Raw genomic sequence first — 23,512 nt, 5'->3', positions numbered from 1 at the left:
AGGCCATGTTGACAATTGTTATGGCTTACATTGCAGCATATACATTGTCATTGTAGTCCTCCAGTCTGAAGGCAGGCAAGTGAAAAAACGAAGGTTCTAAGCTTGTGCCTCCAAAATGAACATTATAAAGATGGTGCTGCCAAAACCAAGCTTCATTTGGGGGTTTCCTTTTTCTTCCAAATAATAGGGATAATTTTCACTTTTTTTGGAAGGGTACGGATCATAAGGATGTGTATGTGTGTACTGTACATGCGTGTGTGTTTTCAGAGTTGGTTGCACACCTAGCTGATTACAGTATATTTCCTGTAATATTGCGTCGACATTGATTGAGTATATGTGAGCATGTTACAAGTCGTCCATATTGTTCACGAATGTTATGTTATGTTGCTTGGGGGTTCTGCAGGAGTTTGCTGTCCTGACTAAGGAGCTGAATGTTTGCCGGGAGCAGCTACTGGAGAGGGAAGAGGAGATTTCTGAGCTCAAGGCAGAGAGAAACAACACACGTGTAAGATGTTTATCAGACATTTTACTCCTTAGCACTTTCCCAGCAGTTGTGTTTGTTCTTTCTCACCCATTGTAGTTGTGGTATTGATTAATTCTATTACTCCCTCTTCTCCTCCCTAGTACACACTTTCACATTTTCTCCTACCGTCCCTCTGCCCTCTCCTTTTTCTCCCCCTTCTCTTTCTCCTATCTTATGATCTTCCACTCCTGTCTACTCTGTCATTCTGCCATCTTGTCTCTCTCTCTCCCCCTCTCTCCCCTCCTGTGCCTCTCTTACCTTCTGTCCTCCTTTTTCCTTCCTCTCCACCTTCTACTCTGCCTGTCTCTCCTTTCCTTTGCCTCTCTCCATCTCCTTCTGTGCGTCTAACTCTTCTGCCTCTCTCTCCCTCTACCTCAATCTCTTTATATGCCTCTTTCTGGCTGTCTCTTTCTCCTACTCTCCCCCTTCTCTGTCTCTTTCCATATTTCCCTCTCCCTTCCCATATATAGTTGTTACTAGAGCACCTGGAGTGTCTTGTGTCCCGCCACGAGCGCAGTCTGAGGATGACGGTGGTGAAGAGACAGGCCCAGTCCCCAGCAGGGGTCTCCAGTGAAGTGGAGGTCCTCAAGGCCCTCAAGTCCCTGTTTGAACACCACAAGGCTTTGGATGAGAAGGTGGGAGACCAGGCCACCCGGCTCCCATTTTGGGTCTCCATCCCACTCATAAGCAGCTACTGTAGCTTTCTCTCAACAGTCACTTTATTGTTTTGATGAAGGGATCCAGACAGACACATTTCTCAGCGTTTCTCTTTAATTTCTCATTTTTGGCCCTAAGGTTCGAGAGCGACTCCGGGTGGCCCTTGAGAGAGTGACTCTTTTGGAGGATCAACTACAAGCAACAGCACAAGAGGTAAAAGCCATACGGGATACAGATGTTTTATTGGAGCATGTTATATGTCAATTTCTTGACAATAAGAAAGATACAAATGCATTCACAATTTTTTTGTCATTTTACCTCTCTTACAGGTAATCTCTTTAAGAGACCAAATTAAAAGACTGCAAAAGGGGATGGACGGCGGGAAAGATGTAAGATTTATGCACGTTGGTTCCAGTATTTAAGTTTGTTAGCGTCCAAAAGTTAATAACAGTGCATAGTATATGGGTATTATGATGTGTCTCTTTGATATTCAACATGGGTCTAATTGATCTCATTTCCCGTCCCTCTCCTTCCTCGAAAACCATCGTTGCCCGTGACATCAGCGCCTACCCAATGGACCGTCTTCTGGATTGGACGGGGAGATCGGCAGACAGAGAGAAACGGAGATAGAGCGCCTAAGAGCTGAGCTCTACCAGCTGAAAGAGAGACTGGCCCTGATGTGTCGACAGGTGGGTTAGAGAAGGAGAGAATGTAGCCTACTCTACATGTTTTGGTGCATGTATGCAATGCCTACACTGTAAGATGTTTCTGTCATTTCAACAGTAAACATGTTTAAAATGCACAGTAAAATACTGTAAATGTGTTTTACAGCACTCTGTAAGACTTTTCTGTCATTTCAACTGTAAAACACTGTAGAATGCACAGTAAAATACTGTAAATGTCTTTTACAGAATTAATTATGGTGCATTGTGGGAAAAATGTTGTGGGCGGTGAAAGAGTTTCTGCCTCATTAATGTATTTTAAGACGTGCCTTGTAAGAGGCTATATTTGTTGTATCCGTGAGAGTGCTGTACCCCAACAGAAAACAGTAATATACTGTATTTTAAGGATTTCTACAAACCTTGTCCTGAATATCACTGCTAGTAAATTTCTGTAATTCAGAACACAGTACCATACTTTATTTTTTTGAGCGACAAAAACCATTTGAACACTCGTGTCTCATTAATATATTCTGAGGGGTGTCTTGTAAGAGGTTATATTTGTTGCACCTGTTAGTGAGAATGCTGTACAAATATAGCTAATATGTGGTAGTGGTTCCCTAACAATTAAATGTATGTAGGGAACAGATCAGAGTGCAAGTGATATAAAACACCAAATATCAGTTAGTGTGCTGGAAAGTAAACCCATCTGGTACTGAGTCGGACACCCCTTTGCCTCCAGAACAGCCTGAATTATTTGGTGCATGGAAACGTTGCTGAATTGGTATTAAGGGACCTAACATGTTTCAGGAGAACATTCCCCACACTATTTCCGCTACTAGCCTGTACCGTTGACACCAGGCCGGAATGGGCCATGGACTCAAGCTGCTTACCCCAAATCCTGACTCTGCCATCAGCATGACAAAACAGGAACCTGGATTTGTCAGACCTGGCAATGTTTTTCCACTCCTCAATTATCCAGTGTTGGTGATCTCGTGCCCACTGGAGCCACTTCTTTCTGTTTTTAGCTGACAGGAGTGGAACCCGGTGTGGTCTGCTATAATAGCCATATGTCACTGGGTAATTACAGTAATATTCTGCTCTGGATAAGAGCGTCTGCTAAATGACTTAAATGTAAATGTAAATGTACTTGGTACTGTAAATTCGATTACAGTCATATTTGTGGTACCGTAAAATGGATTACAGTAGCTGTACTGTAAAATACATTAAAGTGACTTACTGGCCAATTGCTGCCCGAATGTTACTGTAAATTTACATTAAAAGTTTTCCAGTGTAGTTTATTTAAGAAATAATGCCCAAGAAGCCGGTGTTTGGCTGATATATAATGCCCTTCGAGGGCATTATCACTTTTATACAACGGGTTACCAACATATTCAAATAATAATTGACATATTTTCATTAAAAACGTTATTTTGATGAATGTATTCATACTATTTCATCCTTCCACAAGATATAGTCCCGAAACAAATCTAGGGTTCCTACCCAAGCCAGCTGGTCGTTCGTTTTATTGGTTCGGTTGCCAGAGACGTGACCCAGTCGTTCAGTCTTGTTGTTCTGTATCTATGGACGTGACCCAGTCGTTCAGTCTTGTTGTTCTGTATCTATGGACGTGACCCAGTCGTTCAGTCTTTTTGTTCTGTATCTATGGATGTGACCCAGTCGTTCAGTCTTTTTGTTCTGTATCTATGGATGTGACCCAGTCGTTCAGTCTTTTTGTTCTGTATCTATGGATGTGACCCAGTCGTTCAGTCTTTTTGTTCTGTATCTATGGATGTGACCCAGTCGTTCAGTCTTTTTGTTCTGTATCTATGGATGTGACCCAGTCGTTCAGTCTTTTTGTTCTGTATCTATGGACGTGACCCAGTCGTTCATCCTAAATGTTCCATTACCACACTGACTGGCAACATTATGACTTGCTTGCTAGCTAGTCAACTACGGCTAACTTACAGTCACGTCAAACAGTGCAGACAGAATAACAACAGTAGCTGCATTTGTTGAAGCTGTTTTCTGGTGTCATTTATTTGGATACATCCATAACATTGAGCTAATGAGGTGTGATTTCACCCGGCATAGAAAATGTGCTCTCTCGTCAGGACACTGTTATTCAGAGGAGCTAGCCATCAACACAGCTATCACAATAACTTCAAACTAAAGCTGGAAAGACTACAAGCTAGCTGCATGTCTTTTAGTTTGACCCTTTTTCAATTTTTCAATTGACATTATTCATACATATGATTTCGACTGTCTGAGAAACGCTGCCTGCCTCTCTCCTCCTGACTTCCGATCCCTACACGTTCATTACTATGGGATAGCTGAATATTTTAATATTGAAACAATGTTCCAAATGTCGTAAGGTTTATACAAATCTCTGCTGTTGAAAACAAAATGTTAGTCTAAAGGAAATGTGCGATAATGTCTAGTAGCTTTCTATAGTGGAGATCAAGTGTATAACTTCCCTGCCTGGGCTGATGAGACAGTGGATTGCGCAGTCAGAATTAACAGAGTAAATATGCATTTTAACGTCATTTAGCTGGTGGTAACTTGTGGAATAGACACCAGCTGGAATGCGTTTTTAACCAATCAGCATTCAGGATTTGACCCACCCGTTAAATAATATGGGCTTAATGCAACCTATACTGTTATGAACCATTCAACACTATTGCGTGAGAGTGTGAAAGAGAACAAGAGTGAAAGAGAGAGAAAAGAGAAGAAATATAAAGAAAAAGAGATTAGTTTGGGGGGGTGTATGAAGATTCTTAAAATTCTTCCCTCTTCTGGACAGTCATAACATTTCATCTGTTTGACAAAACCCACACAGCCTGATCATTGAACATGACACTCTTTTCTATATATTTGCCATAAACCTGCATCTACCCAAACCAGTGCTTCACGGCTTCACACATAAAGGCCCTCTATCCTGTTATAGTCCTTTATTGCCCCTTATCATCTTATTGCACTTCCTCTTGTCATTTCAGGTTGGGGAAATAGAGGAACAGCTTGCAGCCGCCAGGAGGGAGGTGACAAAGTCGGAGGAGGCCAATCAGAAGCTCCAGAGGGACGTGAAGGAGGTCAGTCAGGCCAATCTGTTCCTGGCCAAAGCCTTTGGTGAGGGGTGGGAAACCTTTTTTGCTCGAGGGCCACATCGGTATTACGAACAACGGAGGGCTGAAGCAATTTTTTTTACCTATATGTTTGTCAAAATCAATTTGCGTGACAGAAAAAGGACCGCTATTTCAAAATTATATAGGTCAATTATAATTTCTACATACAGTACTTTCTATTCCATTTCCTAATAATTGCTCCCACAGTTGATTTCTTCAAATCAAGCTGCTTACCTATTGCAGATTCATTCTTCCCAGCCTGGTGCAGGTCTACAATTTTGTTTCTGGTGTCCTTTGACAGCTCTTTGGTCTTGGCCATAGTGGAGTTTGGAGTGTGACTGTTGGAGGTTGTGGACAGGTGTCTTTTATACTGATAACAAGTTCAAACAGGTGCCATTAATACAGGTAACGAGTGGAGGACAGAGGAGCCTCTTAAAGAAGAAGTTACAGGTCTGTGAGAGCCAGAAATCTTGCTTGTTTGTAGGTGACCAAATACTTATTTTCCACCATAATTTGCAAATAAATTCATTAAAAATCCTACAATGTGATTTTCTGGATTTTGTTTCTCATAGTTGAAGTGTACCTATGATGAAAATTAGAGGCCTCTCTCATCTTTTTAAGTGGGAGAACTTGCACAATTGGTGGCTGACTAAATACTTTTTTGCCCCACTGTACAAGACCACTGTTATGCAGGTGAGTGAGGACCCAAAAGCGACTTAACAGAAACTGAGTTTATTAAAGTCCAAACAGAGAAAACATAATCCTCAATCCTTAACAGGAAATGTCCAAACAGGGAAAAACATAAATCCTCTTAGTTGGGGAGAGTTGCAGGGCTTGCGGCAACAGACTGCAGGTCCCTTCGGGTAGGCACGGGCCGTAGAGGATAGAGGCACCTGCTCACACGCAGTATCTGAAGACGAGGCAGAATACAACAGAACGGAACAAGGGTACAGCAAACGGCAAACAAGAATCCGACAAGGACAGAAGCAGAAACAGAGAGAGAAATAGAGACTTAATCAGAGGGCAAAATAGGGGACAGGTGTGAAAGAGTAAACGAGGTCGTTAGGAGAATGAGGAACAGCTGGGAGCAGGAACGCAACGATAGAGAGAGAGGGATAGAGAGAGGGAAAGAAACCTAATAAGACCAGCAGGGGGAAACGAATAGAAGAGAAAGCACAGGGACAAGACATGACAATATATGACAATACATGACAACCACTGATAATCTCCCTCGATCTGGGGCTCCATGCAAGATCTCCCCCCGTGTTGTCAAATTGATCACAAGAACGGTGAGCAAAAATCCTAGAACCACACGGAGGGACATAGTGAATGACCTGCAGAGAGCTGGGATCAAAGTAACAAAGCCTACCATCAGTAACACACTACGCCGCCAGGGACTCAAATCCTGCAGTGCCAGTCGTGTCCCCCTGCTTAAGCCAGTACATGTCCAGGCCCGTCAGAATTTTGCTAGAGAGCATTTGGATGACCCAGAAGAAGATTGGGAGAATGTCATATGGTCAGATGAAACCAACATATAACTTTTTGGTAAAAACTCAACTCGTCGTGTTTGGAGGACAAAGAATGCTGAGTTGCATCCAAAGAACACCATACCTACTGTGATGCATGGGGGTGGAAACATTATGCTTTGCGGCTGTTTTTCTGCAAAGAGACCAGGATAACTGATCCGTGTAAAGGAAAGAATGAATGGGGCCATGTATTGTGAGATTTTGAGTGAAAACCTCCTTCCATCAGCAAGGGCATTGAAGATGAAACGTGGCTGGATCTTTCAGCATGACAATGATCCCAAACACACCGCTCGGGCAACAAAGGAGTGGCTTCGTAAGAAGCATTTCAAGGTCCTGGAGTGGCCTAGCCAGTCTCCAGATCTCAACCCCATAGAAAATATTTGGAGGGAGTTGAAAGTCCGTGTTGCCCAGCAACAGCCCCAACATATCACTGCTCTAGAGGAGATCTGCATGGGGGAATGGGCCAAAATACCAGCAACAGTGTGTGAAAACCTTGTGAAGACTTACAGAAAACGTTTGACCTCTGTCATTGCCAACAAAGGGTATATAACAAAGTATTGAGATAAACTTTTGTTATTGACCAAATACTTATTTTCCACCATAATTTGCAAATAAATTCATTAAACGTCCTACAATGTGATTTTCTGGATTTTTTTCTCTCATTTTGTCTGTCATAGTTGAAGTGTACCTATGATGGAAATTACAGGCCTCTCTCATCTTATTGAGTAGGAGAACTTGCACAATTGGTGGCTGACAAAATACCTTTTTTTTGCCCCACTGTAAATGTGCACATTTCTCTGTCAAATGTTTAGGTTACCATTTTATACAGTTTGTGATATTCACAATGTGTAATGTGTTTATTTGGATGATTAACCATGCTTTACTACATTTCTGCATCGTTCAGGCTCTGTGCCAGAGGGAGGATATGGAGGCGAGGATCACTACATTAGAACGCAGGTAACCCTTTATTTACAGAATGATACTGACTTGTGTGATTATTATTTTCCCATTTTTTACATCGAGTACAATGGTGCCAAACTACCAGGTTTTTCCCTCATTATCTGAAAAGCTGTTGTATGGATATAGTGGAGCATAAATGCACATAAATGCACATAAACTTTGTTTAGAAAATGTTTACACTCCTATTGTGCCAAATAAGCTTTGTTAGCGTTAATATTGACATTACTCACTGTCGGTCATCGGTCCGACCAACGTTCACCGTTGGTGTTATCCACCTTTGTTACCATCACATCACAATGTGTCCATGTTGTTTGCAGGTACCTTAGTGCTCAGAGGGAAGCAACCTCTCTACATGACATCAAAGATAAGCTGGAGAATGAGCTGGCCAGCAAGGAGTCACTGCACAGACAGGTAATGGTTAACACACGATTACAAGGGTGGCTTACATAGATGTACAATAACCCTGTAAAAATGAGTAGGTTATATCCAGAGTAGCATTGTCTTTTAATACTTAGGGCCAGATTCTTACGGCCAATTTCCTGTACCGAGATTGAAGTCATTCTCAATGGAGTATATCCATTAAAAGTGTGTTAGTCCAAGACTAGGCTTAATCTGAGTCCAGAAAACCAGCCCTCGGGCTCAGACCTGGATTGTATAAAAATATCACTGACTTCATCTGCTTTCTTCCCTCTTTCTCGTCCTGTGTGCTGTCAGAGTGAGGAGAAGAACAGGCAGTTCCAGGAGCGTCTGGAGGACGCCAAGCAGAAGCTCCAGCAGACCCTGCAGCGGGCCGAAACACTGCCCGAGATTGAGGCCCAGCTCGCCCAGAGAGTGGCTGCCCTCGACAAGGTACTGTACTGGATGTCTACGTTCATTCTGTTTGCTCTGTTTACTCATGTGGATATTTCTGACTGTCTGTGAAACTGCTTGGTTGTGTCTGTCTGTCTCTTTCCACTTTCTACCGTCCGTCCGTCTGTAAGACCTGAGTTCTCCTCCTATTGGCAAACCAACTATCTGTCCGTGTGTTAGTCTGAGTTTATATTTGATCTCATATACAGACTCTATCTTTTCTATTTAGGCAGAGGAACGCCATGGAAACTTTGAGGAGCGACTACGACAGACCGAGGCACAACTTGAAGAGAAGAATCAGGAGTTGCAGAGGGTAATAATGGACTATTTGTTTGTACACTGTAAACCCCAGTGCGCTGTCATTATTCAAAAATGTTTAGGAAACCTGTTGCACTAAATATATTTGAGTACAGTTACTTAAAGTGATTTTGGAGTCATTACTCAAATCGATAGAGTCGATGTGACCCTGTAGGGCAGGGGTGTCAAACTCATTCCATGGAGAGCCTAGTGTCTGCTGATTTTAGGTTTTCCCTTTCAGGTAAGACCTAGACAACCAGCTGAGGTAGGTTTCTTACTAATCAGTGACCTTAATTCATCGACCAAGTACAAGGGAGGTAGGAAAACCCGCAGACACTTGACTCTCCGTGGAATGAGTTTGACACATGTTATAGGGGGATCCAGATATGAGTTGGACGGTATCAGCTTGCCCTTTCGAGTGTATTGCAGAATTACCACTTATTGTTAGTGACAGACATTTTTTATTTCATTTAACCATTATTTCACTAGGCAAGTCAGTTAATGAAGTCTCACAGTTTTGCTCACCTAAGGTAGAGTATCCCAAGAGTTTTCATCTGTATTTTTTTGCAGCTGTCTATCTACCACCACAAACTGATACTGGCACTAAGACGGCACTCAAAGAACTCTATAAGGCCAAAAGGAAACAAGAAAATGCTCATCCAGAGGCGGTGCTCCTAGTGGCCAGGGACTTTAATGCAGGGAAACAAATCCGTTTTACCTCATTTCTACCAGCATGTTAAACGTGCAACCAGCGACGCGTACAAAGCTCTTCCTCGCCCTCCATTTGGCAAATCTGACCATAACTCTATCCTCCTTATTCCTGCTAACAAGCAAAACCTAAAGCAGGAAGTACCAGTGGCTGTTTTGCTAATACAGACTGGAATATGTTCCGGGATTCTTCCAATGACATTGAGGAGTACACCACATCAGTCACTGGCTTCATCAATAAGTGCGTCGATGACGTCATCCCCACAGTGACCGTACGTACATACCCCAACCAGAAGCCATGGATTACAGGCAACATCCGCACTGAGCTGAAGGCATTTTTTACACTGCTGCTACTCTCTGTTTATTGTACATGCATAGTCACTTTACTTATATTTTTTGTTTGTTTATTATTTAACTTGGCAAGGCATTTAAGAACAAATTCTTATTTACAATGATGGCCTAGGAACAGTGGGTTAACTGCCTTGTTCAGAGGCAGTATGACAGATTCTTACCTTGTCAGCTAGGGGATTTAGAACTAGCAACCTGTCGGTTACTGGCCCAATGCTCTAACCACTTGGCTACCTGCCGCCCCTCTACATACATGTACAGTCCCAGTCAAAAGTTTGTACACACTTACTCATTCCAGGACTTTTCTTAATTTGTACTATTTTCTACATTGTAGAATACCTGAAGTCATCAAAACTATGAAATAACACATATGGAATCATGTAGTAACCAAGAAAGTATTTACCAAATCAAAATATGTTTAGTGTTTGACATTCTTCAAGGTAGACACCCTCTGCCTTGATGACAACTTTGTACACTCTTGGCATTCTCTCAGACAGCGTCATGAGGTAGTCACCTGGAATTCATTTCAATTAACAGGTGTGCCTTGTTAAAAGTTCATTTGCGAATTTCTTTCCTTCTTATTAATGCGTTTGAGCGAATCAGTTGTGTTGTAACAAAGTAGGGTGGCATACAGAAGATAGCCCTATTTGCTAAAGGACCAATTCCATATTATGGCAAGAACAGCTCAAATAAGCAACGAGAAACGACAGTCCATCGCTCCTTTAAGACATGACGGTCAGTCAATGCGGAACATTTCATGAACTTTGACAGTTTCTTCAAGTGCAGTCGCAAAAGCCATCAAGCGCTATGATGAAACTAGCTCTCATGAGGACCGTCAACAGGAAAGGAAGACCCAGAGTTACCTCTGCTGCAGAGGATAAACTCATTAGAGTTACCAGCCTCAGATTGCAGCCCAAATAAATGCTTCACAGAGACATATCAAAATCAGCTGTTGAGAGGAGACTGCGTGAATCAGGCCTTCGTGGTCGAGTTGCTGCTGCAAAAAAACAGCAAATAATAAGAAGAGACTTTCTTGGGCCAAGAAACACAAGCAATGGACATTGGGCCGTAAAGCTGTCCTTTGGTCTGATGAGTCCAAATTTTTTATTTTGAGTTCTAACTGCTGTGTCTGTGAGATGCAGAGTAGGTGAATGGATGATCTCCACCCATGTGGTTCCCACGGTGAAGCATGGAGGAGGAGGTGTGATGTTGTGGGGGTCCTTTGCTGGTGACACTGTCTGTGATTTATTTCGAATTCAAGGCACACTTAACCAGCATGGTTAAGCCACAGCATACCAGAATACCACAGCATTTTGCAGCGATATGTCATCCCATCTGGTTTTCTCTTCATGGGACTTTCATTTGTTTTTCAACAGGATAATGACCCAACACACCTCCAGACTGTGTAGGGGCTATTTGACCAAGAAGGAGAGTGATGGAGTGCTGCATCAGATGACCTGGCCTCCATAATCACCCAATCTCAACCCAATTGAGATTGATTGGGATGAGTTGGACCGCAGAGTGAAGGAAAAGCAGCCAACAAGTGCTCAGCATATGTGGGAACTCCTTCAAGACTGTTGGAAAAGCATTCCAGGGGAAGCTCGTTGAGAGAATGCCAAAAGTGTGCAAAGCTGTCATCAAGGAAAAGGGTGGCTACATTGAAGAATCTAAAATATATTTTGATTTGTTTAACACTATTTTGGTTACTACATGATTCCATATGTTATTTTATAGTTTTGATGTCTTCACTATTATTCTACAATGTAGAATATAGTAAAAATAAAGAAAAAACCTGGAATGAGTAGGTGTGTCCAAACATTTGACTGGTACTGTACATATTACCCCAATTACCTCGACTAACCATCGCCCGCGCACATTGACTCTGTACCGGTACCCCCTGTTTATAACCTCGCTACTGTTATTTTATTGTTGCTCCTTAATTATTTGTTATTTTTTCTTTTTCTAATTGTGTTTTTGTATTTTTTACAACAGTTTATTTGAGTAAATACTTAACTTTTTTCCTTAACTGCATTGTTGGTTAAGGGCTTGTAAGTAAGCTTTTCACAACACCTGTTGTATTCGGCGCATGTAACAAATAACATTTGATTTGATAAGCTCAGAGAACGGGACCTGAAGCGCTTAAAGCGCGTAAAAATCATCTGTCTTCAGTTGCAACACTCACTACTGAGTTCCAAACTGCCTCTGGAAGCAATGACAACATAACTGTTCATCGGGAGCTTCATGAAATGGGTTTCTAATGGCCGAGCAGCCCACAAGCATAAATAAGATCACCATGTGCAATACCAAGAGTCGGCTGGAGTGGTGTTAAGCTCGCCACCATTGGCCTCTGGAGCAGTGGAAATTAGTTCTCTGGAGTGATGAATCACGCTTCACCATCTTGCAGTCCAACGGACAAATCTGGATTTGGCGGATACCAGGAGAATGCTACCTACCCGAATGCATAGTGGCAACTGTACAGGCTGTTTTTCATGGTTCGGGCTAAGCCTCTTAGTTCCAGTGAAGGGAAATCTTAACGCTACAGCATACAATGATATTGTAGATGATTCTGTGCTTCCACTTTATGCTAACAGTTTGAGGAATGTCCTTTCCTGTTTCGGCATGACAATGTCCCCGTGCACAAAGCGAGGTCCATAGAGACATGGTTTGTTGAGATCGGTGTGGAAGAACTTGACTGGCCTGCAAAGAGCCCTGACCTCAACCCAATTGAACACGTTTGGGATGCATTGGAACACCAACTACAAGTCAGGCCTAATTGCCCATCAGTACCCGGTTCTAACTAATTCTCGTGACTGAATGGAAGCAAGTCCTCTTCACAGAAGAGTGTAGGCTGGTGTAGCAGCAAATGGTGGGGACCAACTCCATATTAATGCCCATGATTTTGGAATGAGATGTTCAACGAGCAGGTGACCACATACTTTTGGCCATGTAGTGTATCGTGACCAACAGATATATATCTCTATTCCCAGTCATGTGAAATCCATAGGTTAGGGCCTTTATTTCAATTGACTGATTTCCTTATATGAACAGTAACACAGTAAAATCTTCTAAATTGTTGCATTTATATTTTTCTTCAGTGTAGTCACCGGACCGGTTGCTTAGCAGGTAGAGTAGTGAACTATGGAACATTCAGGGATGTGAGGGGTATGAGGTCGAATCAAGTTGAATTTTGCTGCACAAGCATTTCGCTACACCGGCAATAACATCTACTAGACACGTGCATGTGACCAATAACATTTGATATGATTTAGGTGAAACCACCATTTCTGCACTGTAGTTAAAATATTTGTTTTTCTATTTAGTATCGTGTGCATCTGTGTTAAGAATCCTAAATAGTGCCATAGATACAGTTTTTGAAAGATAGTAAACTTGAAGGAAAAACAAGGAACCATTCCAATTGATTATAAGCTATTATAGCCAGCGACTTACCATTGCATCAAGACGCTTAAATGAAAACAGTGGAGAGAAAAACGTATTTTCTGAAAATCACACGCTGCTTTTTATTGCTAACCAGCAGATGTCACTTATGTGCATTGTGAACAGATAATGAAGCTCTGACTAATGAACCGTTTTTTGGCACAATTTGGTGAAAGCCCCGAAGCCTTCCGAAAGCATTAGTTTCCCATCACGACAACACTACCTGCAGGCCACATTATGATGGCCTGCAAAGTGATGTGCAATTCCTATTGGAATTCAGCCAGAGTTAAGATATCAGTTGACAGTTGATATTTTAATTCAGCAGCAACCTGCATTCATAATGACTGCCAGGGTTAGGAACAGTGAGAGGAGATTGCATAAGCCTTTTAAACTGGAACATACATTTCAGTGAAGGGGGCAAACATTCTAACTAAATGTATGTTATTTATTTTCTGTGTAGCATAAGATTAATCAATCACTCAATGTACATGCAAAACACAGGTATTAAAAACCATTTTAGAAAATTCACCTGCAGTAGAACAAGCTGGGAAAAATAGTTAATTTGTTATCATAACTAACTTTGAGTTCAACTTACTATAATTATTTGATTAAAAAAATGCCTTGGGGTTTACAGTGGTATATTATAAAGTCTCATACATGCTTATAACAAGTTACAAAGCATTATACCTGCTATACCTTACCTGCTAAAGTGGTCATGTGTTACAATGTGTTCCTTACCCTCCATTTTGGCCAATCAATTTTATGAACTGTATGACCTCTTACCCAAAAGCTCACGGTTTCTTCAGCTTTTTCTCTTCTCTACCTTGACCCTCACTACGTAATGTCATCTGTTTCAGGCAAGGCAGAGAGAGAAAATGAATGACGAACACAACAAACGCCTCTCGGATACGGTGAACAAGCTACTGTCTGAGTCCAACGAGCGACTGCAGCTTCACCTCAAAGAGAGAATGGCTTTCCTAGAGGAGAAGGTACTATAAAGCATTGTTAACTATATGCTAAATTAAGCTAATATTGCCATCAATAATCCTAAGTATTTTTTTATCAACACAATCAATGGCAAACATGAGTAAACGTGACATAATCACTCCTCTACTCTTCTAGAATGCACTGTCAGAGGAGTTAGCAAACATGAAGAAAATCCAAGATGATCTTTTAGCGAACAAGGTACATATCTTCCCCTTATTGTATCCAGTTGATCAGATTTCAATGTGTACATTGTTGTTGTACTTTACATCTGTCGATACATGGAATGAGGACATCAGCAGTACTTTATACTGATTTAGAACTTTGGACTCGGGTCTTACTCATCGGTTGTTTTTAGGGCTATACACTGACTTTTGCAAACCCTTTTTGGGATACTAGTGTGGATAGTTTACCCTCCCCAGTCTCAATATGCAATTGAGTCTATCATCGCAAGGTTTTGTCTGTTTCGCGGCGAGAACTGGAGACCAGTCACACTGCTCTGCACTGATAACAATATGTTGGTTTTGCCAACAGACAAAGACTTCTGTGATCTTGTAGTTTTGTCAGTTCTGTCTGTTCTTTAGTTGTTCTTATATGTGGTCTTTGTTTTGTTATTTTAGTATGGAAATAGATGCATGTAAACAAGTAGGCACTTTTCTTTACTGGAATATAATGTTATCCTGTACTGTGCTCCCATCTCTCTCTCCCAGGACCAGCTCATAGCCGAGCTGGAGAGGATTCAGCTGGAGGTGGATCAACTGAGGGGGAGGCCTGGCTCTTCTCATTCCAGGTTAGCCACAATTGAGCTGCAAGGGTATTTATAAATACATTTGATAAAAGCATAAAATAAACACATTTGTTCTCTCGAGAGAAAAGTAATCCACCCCTTGTCAGAGGATCATGTTATGAACACGTTACCACTCCTAAATGATAGACTTTCTAAATTTGTTTATCATTTTGACGACCAAAGCAAATAGTTTAGAGCAGAGATATTATCAATATGTTTTTTCCCTTAATACCCTCAAAACCAACAAAAATAATGGTTGATGACAAGTCACTGATAAGGTCCTGAACAGTCAAAATCATGTTTTTCATGAAATTGGATGATAATTGGATGAAACCATATCAAAGTAGGACTACCAAAGTATGAAAAATGACTGTTGCTTCTACATTGATAAAATTGTATCATAAAGTTACTGGTCCCCTCCCCCATGTCAAACACTTGGATTCAGGAGGCTGGATGGAGGCAAGATTATTAAGGGCTTTTTGTGACATCACAAAAATACTAATTTGAATACATCAATGGTAAAATCTTATTCTCTTACCGAATTTAAATAACTTAAACCTTGTAACCAACATCGCAGGAGAAAGGTTTGCTGAGGGGCGTGGTTTACATACAAGCCAACAACAAACCATAATGACAAAGCAAAAAACTGTTTTTTAGAAATGTGTAATTTAAAAAAAACAGAAACACCTTATTTACGTAAGTATTCGGGACTCTTTGCTATGAGACTCAAAATTGAGCTCAGGTGCATCCTGTTTCCATTGATCATCCTTGAGATGTTTCTACAACTTGGATTTGGTCTTATGTAGCAAAACGGGAAATGTTGTTTTTTACATAGGATAAGAGTAGAGACTCAGAGCTACAAAATGGCATATCATACACTGCATTTGACTCTTTTTTGACAACTCTTCTTTGAAAGTTGATCAACTTGTAAACTCACTTTTGAGAAAATTGCATTTAAATGTTTTGGTATCTAGTAAAGAGCTCTTCTTTGTCTACACCCATTCAGCATCGTTCACACCCTCTTAAGCTTTAGCCCCACCCATCTCCTTTCGCTCTCGGAGCGCACACTTGACGTTCTGGCCGATGATTTGTTTGCCTATGGATAACATGAAAAAAGGCTAACCAGCTCTACTGGCAACATTTTCATTACTCTTTTTTGCAGACGTTTACTGACACCCGCGATATTCAACGGGTGTAGTACACACGTCACGTATCGTTAGCTAACGAGCCAGTCAGCTAACGTTAGCTAGTTTAACGACAATGAACAAAGTCTCAACATTGTCTAACGTTAGGCTCTAACTAGAAAAGCAAACAGCTCTGAGAAACGAATTATAACCTCCACTAAGGAGCCAACTGTCATGTTTTGTCATTTATTATCATGTCTTGTCCCTGTGCTTCCCATTCTATTCGTTTCCCTCTGCTGGTCTTATTAGGTTCTTTCCCTCTTTCTATCCCTCTCTCTCCCCCTCCCTCTCTCACTCTCTCGCTCTCTCTTCTCTCTATCGTTCCGTTCCTGCTCCCAGCTGTTCCTATTCCCCTAATCATCATTTAGTCTTCCCACACCTGTTCCCGATCCTTTTCCCTGATTAGAGTCCCTATTTCTCTCCTTGTTTCCCGTACCTGCCCTGTCGGATCCTCATATATAATTCACCGTGCTGTGTCTATGTTTTGCCCTGTCGTGTCGTGTTTCCCTCAGATGCTGCGTGGTGAGCAGGTGTCTGAGTCTGCTAGGTTCAAGTGCCTTCCCGAGGCAACCTGCAGTTCTCGATCAAGTCTCCAGTCTGTTCTCGTCTTTACGTGTAGTATTATGCTTTTTGTTTTGTAAAGTTTATTCTGGATTAAATACTCTGTTTTCGCCAAGTCGCTTTTGGGTCCTCATTCACCTGCATGACAGAAGGATCCGACCGAGGAATGGACCCAGCGACTACAGACGCTCGTAACACTGCCGTCGAGATCCAAGGAGCCATGCTCGGCAGACACGAGCAGGAATTGTCTGCTGCTCGCCATGCCGTGGAGAGCCTGGCCGCTCAGGTTTCCGACCTCTCTGGACAGTTCCAGAGTCTTCGTCTCGTGCCACCTGTTACTTCCTGGCCTGCCGAGTCTCCAGAACCTAGGGTTAATAACCCACCTTGCTACTCCGGGCAGCCCACTGAGTGCCGGTCCTTTCTCACCCAGTGTGAGATTGTGTTCTCTCTCCAACCCAACACATACTCTAGAGAGAGAGCTCGGGTTGCTTACGTCATTTCACTCCTTACTGGCCGGGCCCGAGAGTGGGGCACAGCTATCTGGGAGGCAAGGGCTGATTGTTCTAACAATTACCAGAACTTTAAAGAGGAGATGATTCGGGTTTTTGACCGTTCAGTTTTTGGTGGGGAGGCTTCTAGGGTCCTGGCTTCCCTATGCCAAGGTGATCGATCCATAACGGATTACTCTATAGAGTTTCGTACTCTTGCTGCCTCTAGTGACTGGAACGAGCCGGCGCTGCTCGCTCGTTTTCTGGAGGGACTCCACACAGTGGTCAAAGATGAGATTCTCTCTCGGGAGGTTCCTTCCAGTGTGGACTCTTTGATTGCTCTCGCCATCCGCATAGAACGACGGGTAGATCTTCGTCACCAGGCTCGTGGAAGAGAGCTCGCATCAACGGTGTTTCCCTGCTCCGCATCGCAACCATCTCCCTCCTCTGGCTCTGAGACTGAGCCCATGCAGCTGGGAGGGATTCGCATCTCGACTAAGGAGAGGGAACGGAGGATCACCAACCGCCTGTGCCTCTATTGCGGATTTGATGGACATTTTGTTAATTCATGTCCAGTAAGAGGCCAGAGCCCATCAGTAAGCGGAGGGCTACTGGTGAGCGCTACTACTCAGGTCTCTTCATCTAGATCTTGTACTACTATGTCGGTCCATCTACGCTGGACCGGTTCGGGTGCTACATGCAGTGCCTTGATTGACTCTGGGGCTGAGGGTTGTTTCATGGACGAAGCATGGGTTCGGAAACATAACATTCCTTTCAGACAGTTAGACAAGCCTACGCCCATGTTTGCCTTAGATGGTAGTCATCTTCCCAGTATCAGATTTGAGACACTACCTTTAACTCTCACAGTATCTGGTAACCACAGTGAGACTATTTCTTTTTTGATTTTTCGTTCACCTTTCACACCTGTTGTTTTGGGTCATCCCTGGCTAGTATGTCATAATCCTTCTATTAATTGGTCTTGTAATTCTATCCTATCCTGGAACGTATCTTGTCATGTGAAGTGCTTAATGTCTGCCATCCCTCCCATTTCTTCTGTCCCCACTTCTCAGGAGGAACCTGGCGATTTGACAGGAGTGCCGGAGGAATATCATGATCTGCGCACGGTCTTCAGTCGGTCCCGAGCCAACTCCCTTCCTCCTCACCGGTCGTATGATTGTAGTATTGATCTCCTTCCGGGGACCACTCCTCCTCGGGGTAGACTATACTCTCTGTCGGCTCCCGAACGTAAGGCTCTCGAGGATTATTTATCTGTGTCTCTTGACGCCGGTACCATAGTGCCTTCTTCCTCTCCGGCCGGGGCGGGGTTCTTTTTTGTTAAGAAGAAGGACGGTACTCTGCGCCCCTGCGTGGATTATCGAGGGCTGAATGACATAACGGTTAAGAATCGTTATCCGCTTCCCCTTAATTCATCAGCCTTTGAGATTCTGCAGGGAGCCAGGTGCTTTACTAAGTTGGACCTTCGTAACGCTTACCATCTCGTGCGCATCAGAGAGGGGGACGAGTGGAAAACGGCGTTTAACACTCCGTTAGGGCATTTTGAGTACCGGGTTCTGCCGTTTGGTCTCGCCAATGCGCCAGCTGTTTTTCAGGCATTAGTTAATGATGTTCTGAGAGACATGCTGAACATCTTTGTTTTTGTCTATCTTGACGATATCCTGATTTTTTCACCGTCACTCGAGATTCATGTTCAGCACGTTCGACGTGTTCTACAGCGCCTTTTAGAGAATTGTCTCTACGTAAAGGCTGAGAAGTGCTCTTTTCATGTCTCCTCCGTTACTTTTCTCGGTTCCGTTATTTCCGCTGAAGGCATTCAGATGGATTCCGCTAAGGTCCAAGCTGTCAGTGATTGGCCCGTTCCAAGGTCACGTGTCGAGTTGCAGCGCTTTTAGGTTTCGCTAATTTCTATCGGCGTTTCATTCGTAATTTCGGTCAAGTTGCTGCCCCTCTCACAGCTCTTACTTCTGTCAAGACGTGTTTTAAGTGGTCCGGTTCCGCCCAGGGAGCTTTTGATCTTCTAAAAGAACGTTTTACGTCCGCTCCTATCCTCGTTACTCCTGACGTCACTAGACAATTCATTGTCGAGGTTGACGCTTCAGAGGTAGGTGTGGGAGCCATTCTATCCCAGCGCTTCCAGTCTGACGATAAGGTTCATCCTTGCGCTTATTTTTCTCATCGCCTGTCGCCATCTGAGCGCAACTATGATGTGGGTAACCGTGAACTGCTCGCCATCCGCTTAGCCCTAGGCGAATGGCGACAGTGGTTGGAGGGGGCGACTGTTCCTTTTGTCGTTTGGACAGACCATAAGAACCTTGAGTACATCCGTTCTGCCAAACGACTTAATGCCCGTCAAGCTCGTTGGGCGTTGTTTTTCGCTCGTTTCGAGTTTGTGATTTCTTACCGTCCGGGTAGCAAGAACACCAAGCCTGATGCCTTATCCCGTCTGTTTAGTTCTTCTGTGGCTTCTACTGATCCCGAGGGGATTCTTCCTTATGGGCGTGTTGTCGGGTTGACAGTCTGGGGAATTGAAAGACAGGTTAAGCAAGCACTCACGCACACTGCGTCGCCGCGCGCTTGTCCTAGTAACCTCCTTTTCGTTCCTGTTTCCACTCGTCTGGCTGTTCTTCAGTGGGCTCACTCTGCCAAGTTAGCTGGTCATCCCGGTGTTCGAGGCACTCTTGCGTCTATTCGCCAGCGATTTTGGTGGCCGACTCAGGAGCGTGACACGCGCCGTTTCGTGGCTGCTTGTTCGGACTGCGCGCAGACTAAGTCGGGTAACTCTCCTCCTGCCGGTCGTCTCAGACCGCTCCCATTCCTTCTCGACCATGGTCTCACATCGCCCTAGACTTCATTACCGGTCTGCCTTTGTCTGCGGGGAAGACTGTGATTCTTACGGTTGTCGATAGGTTCTCTAAGGCGGCACATTTCATTCCCCTCGCTAAACTTCCTTCCGCTAAGGAGACGGCACAAATCATTATCGAGAATGTGTTCAGAATTCATGGCCTCCCGTTAGACGCCGTTTCAGACAGAGGCCCGCAATTCACGTCACAGTTTTGGAGGGAGTTCTGTCGTTTGATTGGTGCGTCCGTCAGTCTCTCTTCCGGGTTTCATCCCCAGTCTAACGGTCAAGCAGAGAGGGCCAATCAGACGATTGGTCGCATACTACGCAGCCTTTCTTTCAGAAACCCTGCGTCTTGGGCAGAACAGCTCCCCTGGGCAGAATACGCTCACAACTCGCTTCCTTCGTCTGCTACCGGGTTATCTCCGTTTCAGAGTAGTCTGGGTTACCAGCCTCCTCTATTCTCTTCCCAGCTTGCCGAGTCCAGCGTTCCCTCCGCTCAAGCGTTTGTCCAACGTTGTGAGCGCACCTGGAGGAGGGTGAGGTCTGCACTTTGCCGCTACAGGGCACAGACTGTGAGAGCCGCCAATAAACGCAGGATTAAGAGTCCTAGGTATTGTTGCGGCCAGAGAGTGTGGCTTTCCACTCGCAACCTTCCTCTTACGACAGCTTCTCGTAAGTTGACTCCGCGGTTCATTGGTCCGTTCCGTGTCTCCCAGGTCGTCAATCCTGTCGCTGTGCGACTGCTTCTTCCGCGACATCTTCGTCGCGTCCATCCTGTCTTCCATGTCTCCTGTGTTAAGCCCTTTCTTCGCACCCCCGTTCGTCTTCCCTCCCCCTCCCGTCCTTGTCGAGAGCGCACCTATTTACAAGGTACATAAGATCATGGACATGCGTTCTCGGGGACGGGGTCACCAATACTTAGTGGATTGGGAGGGTTACGGTCCTGAGGAGAGGAGTTGGGTTCCGTCTCGGGACGTGCTGGACCGTTCACTCATTGATGATTTCCTCCGTTGCCGCCAGGATTCCTCCTCGAGTGCGCCAGGAGGCGCTCGGTGAGTGGGGGTACTGTCATGTTTTGTCATTTATTATCATGTCTTGTCCCTGTGCTTCCCATTCTATTCGTTTCCCTCTGCTGGTCTTATTAGGTTCTTTCCCTCTTTCTATCCCTCTCTCTCCCCCTCCCTCTCTCACTCTCTCGCTCTCTCTTCTCTCTATCGTTCCGTTCCTGCTCCCAGCTGTTCCTATTCCCCTAATCATCATTTAGTCTTCCCACACCTGTTCCCGATCCTTTTCCCTGATTAGAGTCCCTATTTCTCTCCTTGTTTCCCGTACCTGCCCTGTCGGATCCTCATATATAATTCACCGTGCTGTGTCTATGTTTTGCCCTGTCGTGTCGTGTTTCCCTCAGATGCTGCGTGGTGAGCAGGTGTCTGAGTCTGCTAGGTTCAAGTGCCTTCCCGAGGCAACCTGCAGTTCTCGATCAAGTCTCCAGTCTGTTCTCGTCTTTACGTGTAGTATTATGCTTTTTGTTTTGTAAAGTTTATTCTGGATTAAATACTCTGTTTTCGCCAAGTCGCTTTTGGGTCCTCATTCACCTGCATGACACCAACCAGCTAATGGTAGCTAGGTAGCTAACAGTACACTTCAGTTTAAGACATATAGCTAGCAAGGTAAACACCATTTAAGATCACACATGTAACGTTAGCTAACGAGCCAGCTAGCTATCATTAGCTATTTAAACAACAATAAACAAAGTTACAACAATGCCACAGTGCTGGGAGCTAACCAACCAGGTTCAATGTTAGCTAGCTAACTCTAGGCTCTAACTAGAAAAGCAAACGGCTCTGGGAAACAAATAATAATATCAGCTAGGGAGCCAGCCAGCTAACATTAGCTAGCTAGCTAACAGTACACTTTAGCTTGGAATAAAACCACTTTCTGTCAAAATTAGAAACGTATAATATGTGAAAATGAAGCTAGCTAATGCTAGACTATCTTACCTGTATACATCATTATGCATGATGGACGTGTCTACCTGTCAGGAATGCCATAACACGGTTGCCCTTAGTTTGAAGATTTAATCCGGAGACAGATGTTATCACCATCTCTTTAGCTATCATACTCAAATTCCACTGATTTCAAAACTTGATCTTCCAGAAAGTGGAGAACAACACTTATGCAGCTCCACTACACAATATATATTTTTTAAATTCCGTGTTCGACCGGATTACCGACACAGACTGATGAGCTAAAATAGTCATAAACCTTGAATATGGCCAATCCGAAGTCCTCTCTCAGCATGTCCAACCCACTCATTACTTCAGCCAATCATGGCTAGTGGAAAAATTATGTGACTTAACCAACAAGGCTCGTAATTTCACAATTTTATTCGTATTTACAGATGGCATACATGTTTTTTAAAGGCACAGGAAAGTTCACATGTTCGAGAAGGCAATTCTGATTAAAAAAACGTATTTTGATAAAAATATATATTTTTTTACCATCAACCGGCTCTCCTGTGAAGTCGTGACTTGAGACATACACCTAGTTTCCAGAATTGGGTCACAAATATAATATATATTTGGATTTGTTTAACACTTTTTGGGTTACTACATGATTCCATATGTGTTATTGTAAGGGTTTTCCTCCTCCTCTTCATCTGAGGAGGAGAAGCGAGAAGGATCGGAGGACCAATGCACAGCGTGGTAAGTGTCCATGGTTGTTTATTTAAAAAACATAAACTGAACACTAGGAATACAAAAACAATAAACGTGAAACGAACGAAAACTTAAACAGTACCATGTGGTGAAAAACACAGACACAGAAACAAACACCCACAAACAAACAGTGAATACTAGGCCGAAACATAGAAATCCCAAAATCATACTAGGCCGAAACATAGAAATCCCAAAATCATAGAAAAACAAACATAGACTGCCCACCCCAACTCACGCCCTGACCATACTAAATAACAACAAAACAAAGGAAATAAAGGTCAGAATGTGACAGTTATTTCATAGTTTTGATGTCTTCACTATTATTCTACAATGTAAAAAATAAGAAAAATAAGAAAAACCCTTGAATGAGTGGGTGTGTCCAAACTTCTGACTGGTACTGTACTGTAGGTGTTTTCAAAGAATCGCCAGTCAAGGTGAGCTCCCCCCCACCCTAACATCCTACTAGCTCCCGCCCACTCCATCTGTCTTTTCAGACTTCCTGGTAGTTTGACATGAGAGAAAAAACACATTTTTAGCATTTGTATCCATAAAATATATATTGTCACTCAAAAGGCTATTTTACATGGGAATCAGAATGACTGTTCCGGACCTTTAATTTTACATTGTTCTTCTCACTTTTTGTTAGTTGAGGTAGCATTACATTTCTTTCTAATGTAGTGTGAAAAATAAAGAATATATTGTGATTGAGGATAAAATGTCACAATTTCACTCAATTTACAAATCTAAAAAAAAAATCATTAAAACCTCTTAAGGATCCGCCCCTTTTTTATTTAAATTTCACCTAAATTAACATACCCAAAACTAACTGCCTGTATGTAGCTCAGCC

The 23,512-nt window shown here is 43.2% G+C and overlaps 1 protein-coding gene across 2 annotated transcripts in view; it reads left to right on the top strand.

Annotated features, from left to right (window-relative positions):
* Nucleotides 1-23,512, top strand: part of LOC124039919 (liprin-alpha-3-like) — a 58,589-nt gene that overhangs the window by 6,565 nt on the left and 28,512 nt on the right. For both annotated transcript variants that reach the window (XM_046356475.1, XM_046356474.1), the window contains 13 exons: nt 404-505; nt 994-1,158; nt 1,319-1,393; nt 1,510-1,569; nt 1,744-1,869; nt 4,836-4,928; nt 7,392-7,444; nt 7,765-7,858; nt 8,162-8,296; nt 8,526-8,609; nt 13,942-14,073; nt 14,207-14,269; nt 14,779-14,858. In XM_046356475.1, the coding sequence (XP_046212431.1) occupies nt 404-505; nt 994-1,158; nt 1,319-1,393; nt 1,510-1,569; nt 1,744-1,869; nt 4,836-4,928; nt 7,392-7,444; nt 7,765-7,858; nt 8,162-8,296; nt 8,526-8,609; nt 13,942-14,073; nt 14,207-14,269; nt 14,779-14,858 (1,262 nt within the window). The remainder of the gene's footprint in view (nt 1-403; nt 506-993; nt 1,159-1,318; nt 1,394-1,509; nt 1,570-1,743; nt 1,870-4,835; nt 4,929-7,391; nt 7,445-7,764; nt 7,859-8,161; nt 8,297-8,525; nt 8,610-13,941; nt 14,074-14,206; nt 14,270-14,778; nt 14,859-23,512) is intronic.

The sequence above is a fragment of the Oncorhynchus gorbuscha genome, linkage group LG07 (assembly GCF_021184085.1).
Source record: "Oncorhynchus gorbuscha isolate QuinsamMale2020 ecotype Even-year linkage group LG07, OgorEven_v1.0, whole genome shotgun sequence".
Lineage (NCBI taxonomy): Eukaryota > Metazoa > Chordata > Actinopteri > Salmoniformes > Salmonidae > Oncorhynchus > Oncorhynchus gorbuscha.
Note: the sequence above shows the minus strand (reverse complement) of the source record. Positions and strands in the feature narration are given on the sequence as shown.